The sequence below is a fragment of the Oncorhynchus tshawytscha genome, linkage group LG05, assembly GCF_018296145.1.
Source record: "Oncorhynchus tshawytscha isolate Ot180627B linkage group LG05, Otsh_v2.0, whole genome shotgun sequence".
In the NCBI taxonomy this organism is placed as follows: domain Eukaryota; kingdom Metazoa; phylum Chordata; class Actinopteri; order Salmoniformes; family Salmonidae; genus Oncorhynchus; species Oncorhynchus tshawytscha.
Genome location: NC_056433.1, coordinates 45581227 through 45602476, shown reverse-complemented (window position 1 = coordinate 45602476; position 21250 = coordinate 45581227). Strand labels below are relative to the sequence as shown.

General features: G+C 46.7%; 1 protein-coding gene across 1 annotated transcript in view; it reads left to right on the top strand.

Moving 5' to 3' along the window:
* The window catches only part of LOC112250644 (zinc finger protein GLIS1), a 105209-nt gene that overhangs the window by 63217 nt on the left and 20742 nt on the right, over positions 1–21250 (top strand). Inside the window, exons 5-8 of the mRNA XM_024420965.2 lie at positions 9903–10064; positions 13409–13519; positions 17008–17185; positions 19768–19954. Coding sequence (XP_024276733.1) covers positions 9903–10064; positions 13409–13519; positions 17008–17185; positions 19768–19954 — 638 coding nt within the window. The remainder of the gene's footprint in view (positions 1–9902; positions 10065–13408; positions 13520–17007; positions 17186–19767; positions 19955–21250) is intronic.

Genomic DNA, 21250 nt, shown 5'->3' with positions numbered 1-21250 from the left:
AAACCTTCTCTGTGAGCCGCAGTGTGTGAGCCGGGCCTGTTGGGAGTGTGTGGGACAGTGTGTGGACAGAGGTAAATCTCTCAGTACCCAGAGGTGGAGTGGGTGTTGTTGAGGTATTGATGTAGCAGGGGGGGGGGCTGGGTGTCAGTGGGACACGCATCACACAAACCACTGAGCCCAGAGAAACATCATCTACCTCGCCTAGCCTGACCGCCGTCACATCTCCCAATAAACAGAGCAACAAGAGACACCTTTATATTCCCTTCTCCAGACCCAGACCATGTCTGCCTCAGAGCCAGGGGCCGCCAGACCACAGCCCCTGGACTACGCCTCCACTCAGACCAGTCCAGACTCCAGAGTCAGACCAGGATCCAGTGTCACTCTGGGCCAGCAACTAATATAAAGTAGCTACAGTACAGACACTGGTACTGTCGAGAGAAGGATGGATGTTAGCATTTTTTTTTTTTATGGATTAAAATAAAATGTGTTATGTGGTAGGGTTATGTTGACATACGCACTGTAGTGTTCAGTGGCTAGGTTGGCTAGCTAGCAGGTGACATTTGAAGGTTTTGAAAGGAGGAGGAGGCCCGAAGGAAAGTAGAAGAGAGATTAGTTGAATCATTGTATAAAAATAATGTCATCCCCAAAGTATTCAGCCCAGAATCAACTCAACACGCTGTATGATATACCTGAAAATGATGTGAATGTGATCCATATCTGGGAGCTTTTTCATAGCATTCATAGCGTTGGCAGAACATTGCGCTCTGTAACGCTGACTCACAGCTGGAATCCAGCAGGGCAATTAGAGCTGGGAGCGTTCCCCAGCAAAGTGTTCAGTCCTCCAGGCCAATGAGGCTGTCCACACTCCCTACAGGCTCTGTCTGTTTACACTGTCAAGCCTTCACTCTGCCTGTTATAATGGAGATGCACCACAGAGCTGTATCAGAGCTCTCTCCAGAAAGAGAGAGAGAGGGAGAGAGACCAGAGAGAGTGAGAGACCAGAGAGAGAAAGAGACCAAAGTAGGGTTGCAAAATTCCAGGAACTGGTTTTCCCAAAATCCCGGTTGGAGGGTTCCCAGAATCAGGAGGGAATAAACAGGAAATCCCGAACCTCCAACCAGGATTTCTGGAAACCCAGAGAATTTATTGAACGTTCTCTGAATTTTGCAACCCTAGACCAGAGAGAGAAAGAGAGAGCGGGAGGGGGGGCAACGACATCACAGTAACTTCCCCATCTGAAGATGGGGTACGCTTTGTCACAGTGGAGAATTCTGTCATGACACCGGCGCCTAGAATGTTTAACCTGCTGTGTTCTGGCGTTGTACAGACCCCATTGTTTGGTGCTACTGGCTTGGTTTATTCAGAACCAGAGAGGTCGATTGGTAGACATCTGATTTACATTCCACCCGTAGAGTTTTACACCCCTCCAGTGACGCTGAAGAGTCTCCAGAAAAGGATCCCAGTACAACTTCAAACATGTGTTTCATATTTGATCAGTTTCAGCCTCGGAATTAGTTTAACATAGACGTAAAAGGGTTTATGCTGGATTTATAACCATTGGTTTTGTTTCCTTACAGAATGAACGATAAGTCTGGGAACTTTTTTTATTGTTTCCCGTCTTATGCTAGCTTTGGTTTCTGTAATAACAGCGATTACGTTTGTGGCACGTAGGACCGATCCTTTCAGGTTGTCCGTTTCACCGAGCAAAATGAAACCAAAATCAGTGTTGCCGATGTGCCAAGTTTCACATTTTAAAGGGACAAAGCCACGCTTTACATTAGGTTGTGCACAATTTGATCAACCCAGACGGTACTGCGAATGGAAATTGCACGTGAAAGAAAAAAACTAAACATTGTGCGGGCCGCGGTGTGCGGCCACGGCAAGTGCCAGGCCCAGACTCATATTACTGGCTAACGTAAACACGTGTCGGATGAGAAATGTCATGGAAAATATTCCATAAATATAAAAACGTTTACTGTGGAATACCAATCGGAACGCTGGAACCTCACAACTCCTGCAGTTGGCAGGTTGCTTTTGTCCAAAGTAATTGCTCAGGAACAGAGACTGTTTTTGCACTTAAACGAATGTGTTTGCAGCCAGGCATTAGGAACATGGGCCAAAACAGTAATGCAGATTGGTGGTGAATGGGGATTGACTTAATTACACGTGAACATGGAACCACTTACTGAAACGTTGATATGAATTGATTTATTCAGAAGTGAATACTTGGACATCTGCAGTGAGGGGTGATATACTTGAGCCTTGGTAAGGACTGACACATTGAAGCCCCGGTTGCATGCTGATATATCACAGCCAGCCGTATTCCCCCCGCGTTGGCGTGAAACTGGACTCCCCGACGCCCAGAGAGAGAAGACAAGAGAGCATGACTTTGGCACACTAAGAACTGAACAAACCGAGAGGGCACCGTTAGCAGTTCAGTTTCACCACGTCTTGGGCAGCCGCCGCTCCATTCTCCATTACCCAGAAGGCTCTAGTGGTCTGGACATTCTCCAGCAGAGTGAATGATGCCCGCCCGCTGTTCGCTGTTCGATCTCTTTCCGAGGGACTGTTAGTTGCGCAAAATGCCCTTTCTCTCTCTTCGGCTCTTCGCCTTGCTGGGCCTGTGCTGGGTGGTGATCACAATGCCATCTTGACCTATTGTTTAATTTCGCAGTGACTGTTTTCTCTCTGAATATTATGGGGCCTGTGGCGTCAAGGCGTTTAGCTTGGCAGCACGCGGCGCCTCTGAAATGTTTATTTTGTTGTGTGGACAAGGAGCAGTTTGCCAAAAGGGAGAAGGGTACAGAGAGGGAGAGAGGGCTACTTTGTACATTTACGTTTGAGTCATTTAGCGGACGCTCTTATTCAGAGCAACTTACAGTAGTGAGCGCATACATTTTCCTACTTTTTCAGAGTTAGGGAGAGCCGGGTGACACAGGAGAGACTGACGTCAGAGGTACACGGGAGGAGGGAGAGAGGGACAGTGGTGGACAGAGAGAGGGATTCGAGAGATGAAGAAATGGTTGATTGAGTTGAGAGAGAGAGAGAGAGAGAGCCGGTATGAGTCAAGTTGCTTTGACATAGAACAACATGGAAGAGAAAAGTAGCAAAGCGATCAACTAATAAATGCCATCTAGTAGGCGTCTGAATCCATCCACGTGTAGAACAGTCCCCACTCTGGAACCCACTGAAGCCTCGGAGGAAGAGGAGCTTTGCCCGGAAAGGGGTGTGGAGAGGAGAGAAGAGGTGCAGGGGGGAATGGAAGCAGGTGTGAGGGAGAGGTCCTGGACAGATTGAGCCCGGGTTGGCAGAGAGAGGAGAGAGGATGCTGCTCTCAGACCCGTCACAGATGATACGGTATTGACTGGGAGTAACATCAGTCCAGTCAGAGTCCAGCAGCCGGCTCAAAGCACATATCGTGTTAAGGATTTTCACTAACGTTCCCCTCACTCCGAGGGTTTGAGTTACGGTGAAAAGGTTTATAATTAATGCCTTGATGGTCTACTAATGGTCATGGCACCAGGGCTGTGTAATACACTCTAATTAGCTATTAGAAATGGTTAGGGCAGCTAGGGTAAACACAGGGCCAGCAATCAGAGAGAGAGATTCAGCGCCATGAAACACAGTCATGATGTACCAACTCTGAGTAATGAGTTTCAATCACCTCTCAATGAATGGTTATTCACAAGAGTAAAGATCCTGAATGATTTTCGTCCACCAAAAACCAACCTCTTTCTTTTGCCTTCCTCCATTGCTGTAACCAGAGCCTTACATTGAGAAAAAATATAAGGGCTCCTAAATATAAGACTCTGGCTGTAACCAATACACAAAGCCCTCCAACTGAACTTCCCTCAATCTCAAATGGACTGACGTTTCAGAAACCCCTTCAGAAATATTTTTTGTTTGTTGGCGCAACCATGATTTAAAAGTCAACTTCTGCCCCGTAACATCTAAAGTCTGCCAAAAAAAACCTGACTACTGTTAAGGCTTTAGTACTGGTGCAGTCTAAACATTGTCCGCTCTCATTTGAACGCATTGATATGGATGTGGTTGGTCACTTGGCTGAAACGTGACCCCCATTTGTGTTGGAAGTTGAGTGCATTTCAATGGGAACTCCTGCACAGTTTGTCTGTTTTCATACAGGGGGGTACGAATGAACACGGGCCAGTTTCAAGATAACACACAGACAAGGTGTGCCATTTTCGCTTTTATGTGGACAACAGGGAGTTCGGCTTGGGAATGAACAGTTGCTGTTGAAGGCTAACAGTGAAGGTCATCAGATCAGCAAATAAGATATATCCTTTTTACTTTTATCAAAGAGAGAAGGGCTGTACTATGGTACGCGTGTGACCCCACTTCCCTCTCCCTCTCAAACTGGGCCATAAACCCAGCGATGCCCCGATCATGAGGAAATTACATCTTAGCTCTCTAATGTAATACAGGGCCTGGAAGCTGGCACATATGTGAACGCAGGCCCCTGAGTCTCAACAGGTTAAGTGCTTCCATGACGACTCGACTCACCATGTATTCTGGAGCCAGACGTACCCAAAGTAGTTCTATAAGTCGTTCTATACCAGTCCCCCATAGCAACAAAGGTTCAAATCCATCATATAGTTCCCCCTCAATCTCCATCAAAAGTGCTAGGATTAATTCCAAATGGTACCCTATTCCCTTTATAGTGCACTACTTTTGCCCAAGGTCCATAGGGCTCTGGTCAAAAGTAGTGCTCTATATCGGGAATAGGGTGCCATTTGGGACGCGGCCCTTGTTGTGGCAGAGAGCAGCTGGTGGGCCATTATGCTGGATGCCTCATTTAGTCATCATAGGAATGCTTCCTGTTGTAGACGATGCCATTCACAAACTTTTTCATCTGCCCCAAACTATGCGGGACCGTGTTAGTGCAAAATGGCTGCTCGGAACAATTTCTTTAGTCATTTACATGACTACTTCCTTCCACCAATTTATCGGCTGAGCGAGCTATCGCCTCGGCAGCGCTCGCTCACTCTGTTCCATCTGGACAACAGTCCTGCCTTAGTCACTGCTGTGTATGTGTGTACTCATATCTCACCATTCATAAATCAAGTGCTGTGAGAGTTTGGGCTGAGGATAAGGGGGAATGACGCAAAAGAAAAACAAAGTCAAGTGTGTGTGAATTCATCTCAATCCAGCATTGAGAAATGGAAAGGAGAAGAAAAAAAAGTCATCCCCCATCTTTGATTCAAATTAGGGCCTCTATTCGCAACAGATGAGTCTGGCTGCTAAAAGGGGTCCTGCTTGGCTGTGGAAATGATATGTGTAAACTATGTAATGCAAATGTTTTAGCGAAGCTGGCTTTAATTTGGTACCCTGACGAAGCACATGAGAAACCTGCCTCTCCTTAGCTGTCTCGTTGAATCATATGGATATAATTTCATCCATTTACGTTTTTCTGCTCTTTGCTGTGGTTGCCACGGGGCATTTGGAAGCAGGCAGATTAAACGCACATGTTTCCCCGAGCCGCAGCATGAACACTCCGCTCCAGCATTTTTCAGCTGAACAGATCCTGAAGTGTTGGTGGTTTTCCTCGTGGGGTCAGCGTATAAAAAGGCACCTTGTGATAAATGAACACACTTCCAGTACCTATTTTCTTTTTCAGATTAGAATAATACTGAAAAGCAACCAGTATTTTATCTAGGGTTATATTCTGTGGTGGTATGTTGGATTCCCAGATTAGGCCTTAAGAGAACACCTCACCCCGTTAGAAGCTTAGGCAATTACAGAGGCTCGATGCGTTAGCTGAAATTAATCAAAGCGGATAACCGGTGGGCCTTGTTAAGCCCCAGAGTACCTTATTGCGTGGACTGAAGGTCCTCTCAAAATGAGTAATAGGGATTTCATGCTAGTTAGCAGCCAAACATTTTAATCCCATTTCTCTCATCATTAGTCAGAAGCTGCCGGTCAAACGGATGGTGGTGAGAGCAGGCCAGAAACATGGGGTTTCACTGATATCAAAGGATTCCCTCCTCTCAGCAGCAACACTGGAGACTGTAGCTGTCGAGACAAAGAACTTTCGAAAGTCATTCCTCACAACAACAAAAAAGCACATCGAGGAGGTGAGGCTTTCGCTTACATGACCTCGATACAGTCGAATAGAGTGCATTTCTAAAGAATTGAACCTCTTGAGAAAACTCTTGTCTCGTTTTGTCTCTCTCTCTCTCTCTCTCTCTCTCTCTCTCGCTCTATATTTACCTCTCTTTCTCAAGGCTTTCTATCAAAATGATGTCTGAGATGTCAGCGGCAGCTTTCCCCCCCCAACGCCATGCAATAAACGGGCGGTTTGTTTCGATCTTCTCCGGCATCTCAGTCAGGCTCTTTCTAATGAGCTCTTTTTAGTAGGTTAGCGGTACACTGCGGCCATTTAGGCGGCCAACTGTTTGGGCTTCTCTTTGCCAGTCAGCATTCATTTCCCATGAAGGCCTCAAGCTCGCTGTACCTTCACAGCCCAGCTCTCTGGGCCCATAAGCTGTCTGTTGTGATCGGCTGCCGGCCCCTCGGCCATGTCAGAACCCACCGTCACCCCAATGTTTACCGAGCTGCCCGAGCCGCCGGTGTCAAACGTGGCTCAGGCCCTGCTCGCCTTGCTCCCTTCGTGTGGTTATCGAGCCCGTTTACCTTAGAACCAATCATACAGAGGGGAAAGCCAAACATGTTTAAAGCAATTCATGTGATTAGCGTCTAAACTGCTTTCACAAATCATATCAAAGACGTGTTTAGAAGAAGCTGAAGTTGTCCTGTGTGGTTTCGACACCTCGGCTGGCTCCACAGGCCTTCCCACCCATACCTTCTTCCTTGTCTTCCTGTTTTACTTCTTTGCTCATCCATTTTACGGAAAAATAAACAACCAAATTCTTTGTGACATTCCCCCCCCCCGTACAAAATAGCTTCAATAGCTCTCACACAGCAGCAAAGTTATACGCATGCTGTAGAATTTCAACCTGTGTCCCAGTCCTGCTTTCGACTTTGCCGACACCTTCCCAGTAACCCACTACACTAACAGATGCCATTTTGACTGGCAGGTTAGCAACACCTGACCATGCACAGTAAATGCTCTATGAGCCGGTCAGTAAACCAATGTCCTGTGAATCATGTGCCCTTGCCCAGCGGTGGGAGTAGGCTCTCAACAGGCGGGGAAACTTCACCCTCCCTGCCTGCATCCCAAATGGCTCCCTATTCTAGGGCTCTGTGTGGGCTAAAGGGTGCCATTTGGGACACAGAGCACCGTCTCACTGCCAGCCGACCTCGGGCACTTTAATATCCAGAGCAACACGATTAGCACGCTTTTCTCCACGGACCTATAACTCTCATTTAGCTTCAAATTTGTATTGCGTCAAAGAAAGAATGAAAGACTGATTATTTCCCTTCTACATAAATACACACATTTGGCCCGTCAATAAGGTTTATATTTATTTTCCAAACTCAAATGTTCGGCACGGTATGTGTCTGTCAGGCCTGGCATGCTAGTATAGAGGGCTTCTTCTCTGAGATTTTATTGAAACCCACCCCCCTCAGTCCTATACAGTTGATGACCCTGCCTCTAGAATAATACGACTCCAGTGTGCATTGTGTGATCTGACACTTTTAGATGTTTCCCAAGCCCTCCGGTTGAGGAGGCCTGAGTAGGCCCATTTCTCTGCCCTGTGTTGATGCAGCATGGTCGGTTTGATCTCATGACATTAGTGGGCTGAAATCTACTGTACATTACATGCCGTATCATGTCTTCTGTTGTGATATTTATCCTTGCCCTTTCTACAATCCAAACGACTGCCACTATGTGTGTGTTAACAGCTTTAAGGTGTCCACTTATCGCAACAAAACATGAGTCTCATGTGGGGTTGCTAAGTATGGAGCTGATGAGGAAGCTATGTGAGTGTGATGAGACAAAGGAATCTTCTGGTCTCTTTTTTTATTGTTTGAATAGCACATTTAGACAGGCACGGACACACACACACACACACACACACACACACACACACACATACAAAACCTCGGTCACCTGACCCAGCTCTCCCATGACAGGGTTAGGTTTCGTCCATATTAAATGGCGGGGGCTGTGAATAGAGGGCGCTTCCTGCCTGTGCTGTGAGTGAATGAAGGAGGCCATGTATGAGCATTGAGCTCAGATCAGGACTGAAGGGCCATTAGAAGAATGGTGTGTCTCTCTCCTTGGGCGTAACCCGACACTCCTCAGCCCAGTGCGCGCGCACACACACACACACACACACACACACACACAACACACACGCAGAGGCTTCACTAAAGGTCAGGGGACAATAGAGAGCAGTTCCTCCCATGTCAGGTACCACTGCTGCCCAGGCCACAGAGTGAGACGACCCTACTAATCCCGTCCCTACGCGTGTGTGCGTTTGCTCGCACGCATGTGTGTGTGTCCACGCCCCTGATCGAGGCATAATGGCCAGGGAGGTGGAGCCGGCAGAGCCCTCAGATAGGGTAACAGGAAAGTAATTGTAACGGAAAGGGCCTTGATGCCATGCTCCTCAGTGGCCCCAAAGGCTCCCATTGTTGTGGACCATGATAGCAACCATGACTGGTATTGATGTCAGGCTGACCGTAGCCACTGCCGCGAGTCCCCGTGAATAGTTAAGGCAGATTAATGAAGCGGGATATAAGTTACATTGAGGTGTACTGTACTCTACATGTACAGTGGTGCTCCATACACTTAATGGCTGTATGCATAGGAGGAGGAGGAGGAGGATGGCCACTGTCTCAGCCAATCAGCCCTGTTTGTGTTGATGAGCGGGGGAGGATATGCGAGCAGACTCATGAATAATGGGTGTGCTAGCAAATCTGTGGTGTCCATTGGCTGAGTGGATGGGATCAAATGGGCTGAGTGGCCAGTCAGGATCAGATGTAATGGGCTTGTTTACACTCACTGCCACTTATCTAGTTCATCTACCCTCATATACTATGCTCCGCATGTCACCCATTAACTGTCACTGTACAGTATAGGTTTACTGTCGTTTCTCCTGCAACCCCACTACCTGTCTCTTGGTAGTACGGGCTTACTATTGTCTCCCTACACTGTAGCCTCACCGGTAGCTACATAGCAAGTTGTAGTAACACTAATACTGAAGGCATGTATATACAGATGTGGGATCTAAATTTGATCACCGTGTTGTAGAAGAACATTCCTGCAAGGCAGGAAATGTAAAAATGGTGGTGTATTTCAGGTTTGAAAAGGCTTCTGAAGTTTGTAATTTCAATTTTGAAATTTCAGGCTTGATTTTCCCATAATAAAGATGTACTATCTGCTAGAAAAATGTATATTAATTGTAATCCACAGAATAATTCATATTTCCTCATTCTGTAGGATTATTTTCCTGCTGTAGCAAACTGGCTCAAATTAAGATCCTACATCTGTAAAATACAGATGTGAGGTGTTCCTGGCTCATATGACAATGTTTGAGTAACAAATGGCACCCTATTCCCTAAATAATGCACTCTTTTTGACCAGAACCCTATGGGCCCTGGTCAAAAGTTGTGTACTGAACAGGGGAAAAGGTGCCATTTGGGATTAAATCAATGTAATTTGGTTACTAATAGCTTTTTACAGTGGTCTGTGGAAACACAAGTGCCCAGACCATGTGAAAATGGAAGATTTTGACCATGGCTGGTACAATATCTGTTAGTTTCCATGGCCTGGTGTCATTGTAAGGAAGGGACTCATCCAACTGTGTGACTGATAGAAGGAGTGGGGGAATGAGTGGGAGCATGCGCTGCTCTGAGTCACAGAGGTACATGGACACAGTGGATTCATTGTACAGCCTTCCTCTCTTATTGATCTCTCTCTCTCTCCCTCTCTCTCCCTCTGTGTGTGTGTTTCTCTTGTCTATCCTCTCCTGCAGTTTGAGGGCTGCAGCAAGGCCTTTTCCCGCCTGGAGAACCTAAAGATCCACCTACGGAGCCACACAGGGGAGAAGCCCTACCTGTGCCAGCACCCCGGCTGCCAGAAAGCTTTCAGCAACTCCAGCGACCGGGCCAAGCACCAGCGCACTCACCTGGACACGGTCAGAACACATGGAGACAGCCTCCACTCTGGTTCTACTACCCACAATTCATACCTCCTGGTTCCTTTCTGCTGTAGATCATGGATCAAGGCTGTTATAAGGGGTTTGAATCAGGGTTAATTTTAGACACTCGTTGTGGGTGTGAGTGCCCTAAAAGTAGTGGGAGGGGCCATTGTTAACATTTGAACTCTGATAGGGGTGACCTGATTACAGTGTATGTGTACGGGGGATTTTTATTTAACAAGTGTTTGTTTAGATTTCCCTTCTTTTCCCCTCCCTTTCCAAGGCTGCCATTCACTAAACCAAACCAAAAACCAAACTAAACCTAAAGGAAAATGGAATTGTACACATGAAAGGGTCGGTGCCCATTTCCAAACCTCAATGCCCATTTCCATCCCTTGACAGTGTCACAGTTCAATAAGCGAACCATCAGTCAGGGGGTAACAGTCCGTTCTCACACTCCCTCCATCAGCCAGAGGCTGTGCCGGTGCCACGACATGCTACAGATCATTAAAATATCACTTCCATTAGTCCGTTTCGAGTCACAGTATGTGAAATAAGCAGCAGTTAGGTTAGCGTGGAGCGTTCGGCTCAGACAGGGCTTTGCCTTGTCTCTGTCTGCTACAAGGGGGAAACCAATGACTGTATATAGAGGAAAGGAAAGCCTGAGTCAGCCACGACTCATTCCTCCTGTCTCCGTTACTCCTCCAACGTCCTACTTTATCACAGTCCACAGGCCTCAACCAGCCTCAGCCCCCCCAGCCTCACTCCCGCACTGACACAGCCAATTCCACCACCAGCCCAAGACGCTGATGGCCGCACATTAGCGCCCCGCCGAGAGCCTAATTCCGCCGCCCGCCACCCTGACAAACACACTTTGGGGGAAAAATAATTTTCAACTATGATATTTATACTAAAAAGAAGTTGTGTGTGTGTGTGTTTTTTTTCCTTCTCCCTCGCTGGATATTTTCTCCACTCGTCGGGTCTGTGTCGGATTGGCGTTGCGTAGGAATAACAAACAGGGCAGAGATGACTGGTGTCGAGAGCGGCTTGGAATAACAATGTGTTATTTACAGAAATGAGCGAGGTACAAGCGGAGAACCAATAAAGAGGCGTATCACCTTTCACTTTAATGGCCACCTTATTTTCCACTGTGTAGAGAGAGAAAATACATACACCATACCAAAGTATGTGGACACCCTGTTTCAAATGAGTGGATTCGGCTATTTCAGCCACGCCCGTTGTTGACAGGTATCTCTCAAAATCGAGCACTCAGCCATGTCATCTCAATAGACAGACATTGGCAGGGGAATGGGCTGTACTGAAGAGCTCAGTGACTTTCGACAAGTCAGTTCGTCAAATTTCTGCCCTGCTAGAGCTGCCCCGGGTTTCATTGTAAGTGCTGTTATTGTCTAGTGGAAACATCTAGGAGTATCAACGGCTCAGCCGTGAAGTGGTAGGCCACGCAAGCTCACAGAACGGGGCCGCTGAGTGCTGAAGCACAGAGCGGGTAAAAATCGTCTGTCCTCGGTTGCAACACTCACTACCGAGTTCCAAACTGCCTCTGGAAGCAATTTCAGCACAATAACTGTTCGTCAGGAGCTTCATGGAATGGGTTTCCATGTCCGAGCAGCCGCACACAAGCCTAAGATCACCATGCACAATGCCATGCGCTGGCTGGAGTGGTGTAAAGCTTGCCGCTATTGGACTCTGGAGCAGTGGAAATGCGTTCTCTGAAGTGATGAATCACGCTTCACCATCTGGCAGTCTGACGGATGAATCTTGGGTTTGACGTATGCCCGGAGAAAGCTACCTGCCCAAAGGCATAGTGCCAACAGTAAAGTTTGGTGGATGAGGAATTGTCTGGGGCTGTTTATCATGGTTCGGGCTAGGCCCCTTAGTTCCAGTGGAGGGAAATCTTAACGCTACAGCATACAATGACATTCTAGACGATTCTGTGCATCCAACTTTGTGACAAGAGTTTGGGGAAGGCCCTTTCCTGTTTCAGCATGACAATGCTCCCGTGCACAAATCGAGGTCCATACAGAAACGGTTGGTTGAGATTGGTGTGGAAGAACTTGACTGGCCTGCACAGAGCCATGACCTCAACCCCATTGAACACCTTTGTGATGAATTGGAACAACGACTGATAGCCAGGCCTAATCACCCAACATCAGTGCCCGAACTCACTAATGCTCTTGTGGCTGAATGGAAGCAAGTCTCCGCAGTAATGTTCCAACATGTAGTGAAAAGCCTTCCCAGAAGAGTGGAGGCTGTTATAGCAGCAAAGGGGGGGACCAACTCCGTATTAATGCGATGTTTGATGAGCACGTGTCCACATGCTTTTGGTCAGGTAAACACAAGGGGAAAATATCTCCATCACCAGGCTGCATGCTGTGTTTTATTCAGTAATATTGTGTGACAATGAGGAAAGTTAATGACAGGGAGTGCAGTCGTTTTTACACCACTGGTGTAGTGATCCAATGAAATGTTATTGGTCGCATACACATATTTAGCAGATGTTATTGCGGGTGTAGCGAAGTGTTGTTGATTTTGGTGATCATGTTTAGTGCCCCCCCTCAGATCTTTTGGCGTAATTTGCACGATAACTTCACAAGAATATAAACCTTATAACAAATGTGATCTTTTTCAAATTTATTTGACCTTTATTTAACTAGGCAAGTCAGTTAAGAACAAATTCTTATTTTCAATGATGGCCTAGGAACAGTGGGTTAACTGCCTGTTCAGGGGCAGAACGACAGATTTGTACCTTGTCAGCTCGGGGGTTTGAACTTGCAACCTTCCGGTTACTAGTCCAACACTCTAACCCCTAGGCTACCCTGCCGCCCCTGGGTAGCCTTCATGTCGTCAGTCTTCTATGGAGCACCAATGTGCTACTTTAAATGTGATTTCTTGTAGTGCTTAAAAATGTTGTCAAATTGAATATTTTATTCAATTTATGTTTTATATTTTCTCTTCACTCTCTTTCTCATTCCTCCTCTCTTGCCCTCAATTTCTTCAATTGCTCTCTGTATTCTCAGCTGAAAGGTAGGAGGCTCTCTTTGCCTTCTTATTTCATCGCATTTCATTACTCTTCTGCCTGTTTTTTTTTGTGTGCATTTTTGTTCTTGATTTCTGCTCTTCTTTGGTAAATGTAACATAGTGCCTATGGCCAACGCAAACATGTTCTTGAGTTCACATGTGGTTTTGTATTAATCCATTTCGAAAAGTTTGGTTGCTTTGACTTGTGGTTGCTTTACTGCTTCACTGTCGTTACGCAACAACTAGTTGCTTTGAATCAGACACTTACCCTACACTATTCATATGTTCATCATGTTCTATAGAAACCATACGCGTGTCAGATCCCGGGATGCACCAAGCGCTACACCGACCCCAGCTCCCTACGCAAACACGTCAAGATCCACTCGGCCAAAGAGCAACAGGTGCGTAGAAAGGTAAGAGTGAGAGAATTTACTGACAGTTTTTACTGAAAAAAAAAACTGTCACTTTAAATCAGAGGATGGACTCATTGTAATGGCCAGAATGCATTGAAGGAGCCATCCTCCCTTCTCCAGCCTTCACTTTCTCACACTGTACATCTTTCGACCAGTTAACTCAAATCAAATCAAATTGTATTAGTCACATCTGCCGAAAACAACAGGTATTGTGTTCGCCTTACAGTGAAATGCTTACTTACAAGCCCCTAACCAACAATGCAGTTTAAAACATAAGAATAAGAATAATAAATAAAAGGAACAAGTAATTAAAGAGAAGCAGTAAAATAACAATAGAGAGGCTATATTCAGGGGGTACCGGTACAGAGCCAATGTACGGGGGCACCGGTTAGTCGAGGTAATTTAGGTAATATGTACATGTAGGTAGAGTTATTTAAGTGACTATGCATAGATAATAACAGGGAGTAGCAGCGGCGTAAAAGAGGGGTGGTGGGAAATGCAAATAGTCTGGGTAGCCATTTGATTAGATGTTCAGGAGTCTTATGGCTTGGGGGTAGAAGCTGTTTAGAAGCCTCTTGGTCCTAGACTTGGCGCTCTGTTACCGCTTGCCGTGCAGTAGCAGAGAGAACAGTCTATGACTAGGGTGGCTGGAATCTTTGAAAATTTTTGGGGGCTTTCCTCTGACACCGTCTGGTATAGAGGTCCTTGGATGACAGGAAGCTTGGCCCGGTGTTGTACTGGGCCGTACGCACTACCCTCTGTAGTGCCTTGCGGTCAGAGGCAGAGCAGTTGCCATACCAGGCAGTGATGTAACCAACATACTCTCGATGGTGCAGCTGTAGAACCTTTTGAGGCCAAATATGCCAAATATGCCACATGCCAAATATTTGATCTCCTGAGGGGGAATAGGTTTTGTCGTGCCCTCTTCATGACTGTCTTGGTGTGCTTGGACCATGTTAGTTTGTTGGTGATGTGGACACCAAGGAACTTTAAGCTCTCAACCTGCTCCATTACAGCCCTGTCGATGAGAATGGGGGCGTGCTCGGTCCTCCATTTCCTGTAGTCCACAATCATCTCCACCCCAGCGGGAGGACCCTAGTTATTAGCGCTAGTTCTTGGTTCTCGTTTCCAGGTAAGTAGTGCGTAGCACATCGATGACTTGTAAGCCAGAAAAGGGTCCACTCCGCCATGTGGATCAACCGAATGTTAAATGGCTGACGTTCAAAAGAGACAAGCCCCGTTTCGCCGTTGCTCTTCAAGTTAAAGTGAAGAAATTCAATGACGACTGAGAGCATGTTAGGACTCTTGTCGATCTTGTCAGACCACATGCGTCGCAAATGTCCCCAGTAGGTGTAATCATCTCCGCTTTAGTACTTATTCTTCCTCGCGGCTCCGCACAGTTGGTTTAATTTAGCAGAGCCTTTGAAAACCATTTCCCTGACAATAGATCAGGTTGGACCACATTTCGTCATATTCATGGTCAACAGCCCACTCTTCTGCTGATCGGGCTCGGTAAATATGGGGAGAATGGAGAGACAGAATGGTCTCATTGTGTCTAAAAGGCTTGAGTGGTGGTGGCCGGGCCTGGATAATGTGTTCCTTTGCTTACCATTGCTGTTAAACAGAAACATGTTGAGGCTTGCACCATTGTTAATAAGCTGGAGCTCGAGCCGAATACCCCAGTGGCCAGATGTTGTGGACACATGTCAAACAAACCCCCTCACTCTATCTCGGAACAGAAAAAAAAAGACAATCCAAATCTGTTATAGCGTCATGTTGTGAAAGGCAGAGGCCCAATTAGACTTGATGAATTGTTGCAAGGCGCTCGTAAGGAACGGTTGCCAATCACCACATGTGTTCGGTCACTTACTGACGTTGTCCAGGTGTCAACTTACAATGTGATGATTGTCGAATCGGTCTGTGATACGTAGAGACAGCGATCCACCTGGAATCTTGATTCAAGGGCTCAGATATAACAGGAAAAGCCTCATGCCAACTTGAATATCAATCCAGACGGGCTATTAAATCCATCCTGAATTAATTCCATTGAATTAGTTCTGATGGCCGCCCTGGCATACTAATCTGTTGGGGTATCTGTGAGCGAGGTAGTGCATGCTTCGAACCTATCCTCTTGGCTTGCTCCGTTGGCTTGTCAAACCTGTAAACGAGAGAATGGACGAACAGAACGACAGCTAGATGGACTAGTGGTCCTGATCCCTTCTCTTTCTCCCAGTCCTAATAAGTGGGCTGCCTGTGGTCGGGAAAACGGGCCTCTAGGCCTGTCATTTCCTGTCAGTCTCTGTGGTTGAGATGCCAACGCTAACGAACTGATTCACTGCTTTTATGAAAGACTTTTGTGCTTGTGGGCCAGTTTACACAAATGTTCTTTTATTCTTACCGTAGCCCTGGTGTTACTTATGTCAGCTCTTACTGGCAGAGCCTCGGCGTCGCTGTCCTCGTAGAGAGGGTTGACATTACACTACAGCCTATTTAACAGATTCAGTGTAGTTTAGTGTAGTTTAGTGTAGCTTATATATTGTAGCAATCTATAGCTAAATATAGCCTCGTTTGGGATCAAACCCCACAGCCTTATATGGTTAGTGCTGTGCTCTAGTCAACTGAGCTAACCAGCCCACTAGACTAAAGAACGACGAGATTTTCATTTGAGCCATAGAAGGATCACACCTATCTCTTCAGTCCAGCCACTGTCCAGCCACACCGTAGAATCATGTTGGATTTTTTTTAAATACCTGCCTTTACCTTCAGATTAAAACCAGGCATTTGGTGTGATCAACCATGTCCTGACGTCACCACCCCGCTGGGCACAGACGGGTTGGATCAACATTGTTTCCACGTCATTTCAATGAGCTGATGTTGAGCCAACACGGAATAGACGTTGAATTGACGTCTGTGCCCAGTGGGACAGCTCTGAAGGTACTTCTGCAGATGAAGGGGAAGAAAGACATGGTTGTTAGGATTCCTGCAATGCACTGCCTTGGCATGTACCATAGCCTACGATAACATTTTACTACAGCGCAAGCCACTGCACTGATGTATAGACGAGAGTAAACCATTTCACTGATCTGTAAGACAGACTACCCTAGCTATCATTCCAACTGATGTAGATTACCTTGAAACCACTGCTAGCTTAATATACCCAGGGTTGGAATTTAAAAATGTGGATTTAGATTGGTAACTAAAACCACTGGGAATGCAGGAAATCAGCTCAAAAACACGTTTTTCATGTCATAGTAATGTTTTCACTTTGGGAGCAGTGTTCCCGAATACGCTGCCCCAATTCCACCCTGGCATGGAATGGGTGATAGACTGCAGTTTCATGTGTGTTTGCTCACCCAGATACAATTTGCAGAAAGACAGTCATGCCACATGTCATGGCTTGGTGTTGGTATGAAGATGTCCAACCAAACTCTGAAATGTATTGTATTGTATTGTCCAACAACCCCTCCCCTTCTCTGCTTGATTGACAGCTGAGGCCCTGCCCCCACCTGGAGCAGGACGTCCTGAGTGAGTGTCTGTCTGTGCACCACCCGCAGGGCTCCGCCCCCGCTCAGCACCAGCACCTGCACTGCCCCGCCCCCTCGCAGCAGCATTTGTTCAACGGGAAGGATGGCCGCTCCCCGGGACTGTGCCAGGACATATTCACAGGTGCACGGAGGTCACTCTACCCCCCCTAACCCCTCACCCTTAACCTGTGTACCCATAACCCCAGACCCTAACGCTCCAGGTAAAAGGTGCCTGTAGGATCTAGGATCAGCTCAGCTTTCAGATCTAGGATCATCTTTCTTTAAAATTCTAACACAAAACTGACCTTAGCTCAGCTTCTAGGCCAGGACAACTTCATCCTACTCCAACCCCTCTTTTTGGTTTAACTTGGAAGTCTCTCTATGGAGATCCCATAGACTATACTACAGTCAAATGGCTTGCGAAAGAGAGGTTGATGAGCAGGATCAAATATAGGGTTACTATGGAGGAGAGGAGAGATGCCCTGCAGTGTCCACAGTTTATGGACACATCTGTCATTGTTTGCTCAGTTTGGCCAATCCAGACTCCCCATCTCTCTCTGTTATTGTTATGGGACTATGAAAGCTCCAGTTGTCTTTGATTATTGAATCGATGCTTGAAATACTGGCATCTTTTCTTCTCCTCTCCCTCTGTTTTGAGTGGATGTGTTGCTAGCTCCAATTGTGACAAAATGTGCAAATGGTTTCTAGCCCGCAGGAGCTGTTGTGTTGCTGTGGCCGTATTGGTTGATTAGGAGGCGTTCGAGGACGACGGGTTTGTTAGGGTTTACGCCAGGCGAAATGAAATGGGATTCATCATTGCATGTGTTGAGCTTTGTTCTCCAGCCAACAGAGGGAGGAGAGTCAGCAGGATGGGCAGAGTAGGGAGGCTCTTCAACGTTAACACTTCTATAGCTGACAATGAGTCGCACTTCTAGTTGCGGTGAATCTTATGTTTCCTGATGGTTGGTTTTTAAAATGGCTTGGTATTTGGTATCTGTAGGTTTTAGTTTCTGAGGCTAAAGAGATGTTCAGTAGGCTCAATCTTACTCAGGAAAATATCTTTGTTCCTTTTAGGACCTCAGTTAGTGTGTTTCTGAATGTAATTCATCTGCTAGAGCACATTACTGCAGATGACCATAGGTCCATCTCAGTGTGACAGGCTTCAAGTCAGGCTATGCTGCCTACTAATGCCACCACAAACACCGCCCTAACCCCTCATAACCCTACAGAACCCCCTCCTAACTCACAAAGAACCTTCACAAAACACACAGAGAAAACTCTCTGAACCGTCATAGATACGTGTCAGAACCGCCACAACCAAATGTTCTCAGGCCCGTCACATAGCCCTCTCAGAACCCACATGAAAAGAAAACACTTAGAATCGTCACAGAGCACTCCTACGATCATCCCCAAAACGCGCGGGGGAAACCCTGCACCGCTGAGGCTTGCGATGAAATTGAAGCAATCGCAGCGATTATTTGTAGAATGTTTGCTGGTCTGGTAGCAGATGTGGGGGCTAAAGGGGAAACCATTTAAGGTCTGTGATTGATGATTTTGGGGGTAATGAATCAAGCTTGTAACCATTTCAGAGAGCTGTCAGATAGGCCCTGCTTCCACTTGAGCACAGCTGGGGGAACAGTACTGCAGAAACCAGGAGCGCTCCTCTCGTCTCCGCACCGCCTCGTTGCCCTGGACAGTCGACAACGTTACGCTGTCCCCCAGGACACTGGCAAAGACATCGCAGGCAGGGCAGAGTGAGGAGAAGAGAGACGAGAGAACAGATTTACAGTACAGGAGGAGGAGTGAGAGGCAGAGGAGGCTGCTGACTTCACTGCCTTGACCCTCTTAGGCAATCTGAGAGCCCCTTGGACAGAGCTGAGCTCTTTCAACTGGAGCTCTCAGTAGAGCATTCAGCTGTCATTGTGATTTGTCATGAGCCTGAATCGCCATCCAACTGAAGTACAGATGTGGAATCTGAATGTGATCACCCTGTTGCAGGGTGACTTTCCTGCCATGCAGGAAATGTAAAACTTGTAGTGTTTTGACATTTAAAAAGCCTTCTAAGGTTTGTAATTTCCACTGTGAAATTTCAGACTTGCTTTTCCCTTGTGAAAATATACTGTATAAACCGCTGCATAAAAATGTGCATGAATTATAATCCACACAGTAATTCACATTTCCTGTTGCTGCAGGATTATTTTCCTGCTATAGGAGACTGGCTCAAATTAAGATCATAGATCTGTAGACTCTCTTTTCTGATGCTCAGACAGGAAGGTCAGAGGCATTTAAACTGCTACAAATACTTAGGGACTGGCACAGGGGCACACACACACACACACACACACACACACACACAGACAGACGCACACATACAGAGAGATCCCGAGCCACAGTGCCAGTTCTCCACTCATGTTCAAAATTCCTATAAAGTCTTCTCAACAGAAATCGTAACACTATTGTACTAAATAGTATTGTAACCAGAACAAAACAGTTTAAGGACAACCGAGGACAACCCCTGTGGCAGCACAAACAATGTACTGTAAATCACAAAACACAAAACAACAGAACATTTTCTTTTTCCAAAGCTCTCACTGATTGGACGATCAGTTGTGAAAACAAAAGCTTGTTGCCTTGAAAAGCTTTTTAATTTACTCAAAGGGGAAGGTGGTCGAATGAGGGACTCAAATTGGCACATTTAGTGAATGAACTTTGTTGGTCTTTCAGGCCTGTACACTGGCTCCAGCACTCCCCACCACGGTGTCTCAGTGGAGCTCCTCTCCCCAGGACCAGCCCCCACCCCTGGCTCAGCCTCCGCCCCTGACCTGCCCCCCAGGCAGCCCCGTCTGGACCGGGACCTGAGCAGCCCGCATCATCTGTCCCCTCTGTCCACCATGGAGAGCACACGTGACGGGTGAGTCCCCTATAACATACTACTGTGAAATCATATATGTACATCATATCACACATGGAATTGTGGCCACAGGTCACATACCGCAGGAGGTTGGTGGCACCTCCATTGGGGAGAACGGGCTTGTGGTAATGACTGGAGCGGAATATGTGGAATGTTCTCAAGTACATTAAACACATTGTTTCCAGGTGTTTGAAGCCATTCCATTTGCTTCATTCCTGCCATTATTATAAGCCGTTCTCCCCTCAGCAGCCTCCTGTCACATACCTACTGTCACATACATACTGATTTGTTTAACACACACATAAACACAGACAGACACGCACACGTAAACACAGACAGACACGCACACGTAAACACAGACAGACACGCACACGTAAACACAGACAGACACGCACACGTAAACACAGACAGACACGCACACGTAAACACAGACAGACACGCACACGTAAACACAGACAGACACGCACACGTAAACACAGACAGACACGCACACGTAAACACAGACAGACACGCACACGTAAACTCAGACAGACACGCACACGTAAACTCAGACAGACACGCACACGTAAACACAGACAGACACGCACACGTAAACACAGACAGACACGCACACGTAACACAGACAGACAGACACGACACACGTAAACACAGACAGACACGCACACGTAAACACAGACAGACACGCACACGTAAACACAGACAGACACGCACACGTAAACACAGACAGACACGCACACGTAAACACAGACAGACACGCACACGTAAACACAGACAGACACGCACACGTAAACTCAGACAGACACGCACACGTGAACACAGACAGACACGCACACGTAAACACAGACAGACACGCACACGTAAACACAGACAGACACGCACACGTAAACACAGACAGACACGCACACGTAAACACAGACAGACACGCACACGTAAACACAGACAGACACGCACACATAAACACAGACAGACACGCACACATAAACACAGACAGACACGCACACATAAACACAGACAGACACGCACACATAAACACAGACAGACACGCACACATAAACACAGACAGACACGCACACATACAGACACGCACACATAAACACAGACAGACGCGCACACATAAACACAGACAGGCGCGCACACATAAACACAGACAGACGCGCACACATAAACACAGACAGACACGCACACATAAACACAGACAGACACGCACACATAAACACAGACAGACACGCACACATAAACACAGACAGACACGCACACATAAACACAGACAGACACGCACACATAAACACAGACAGA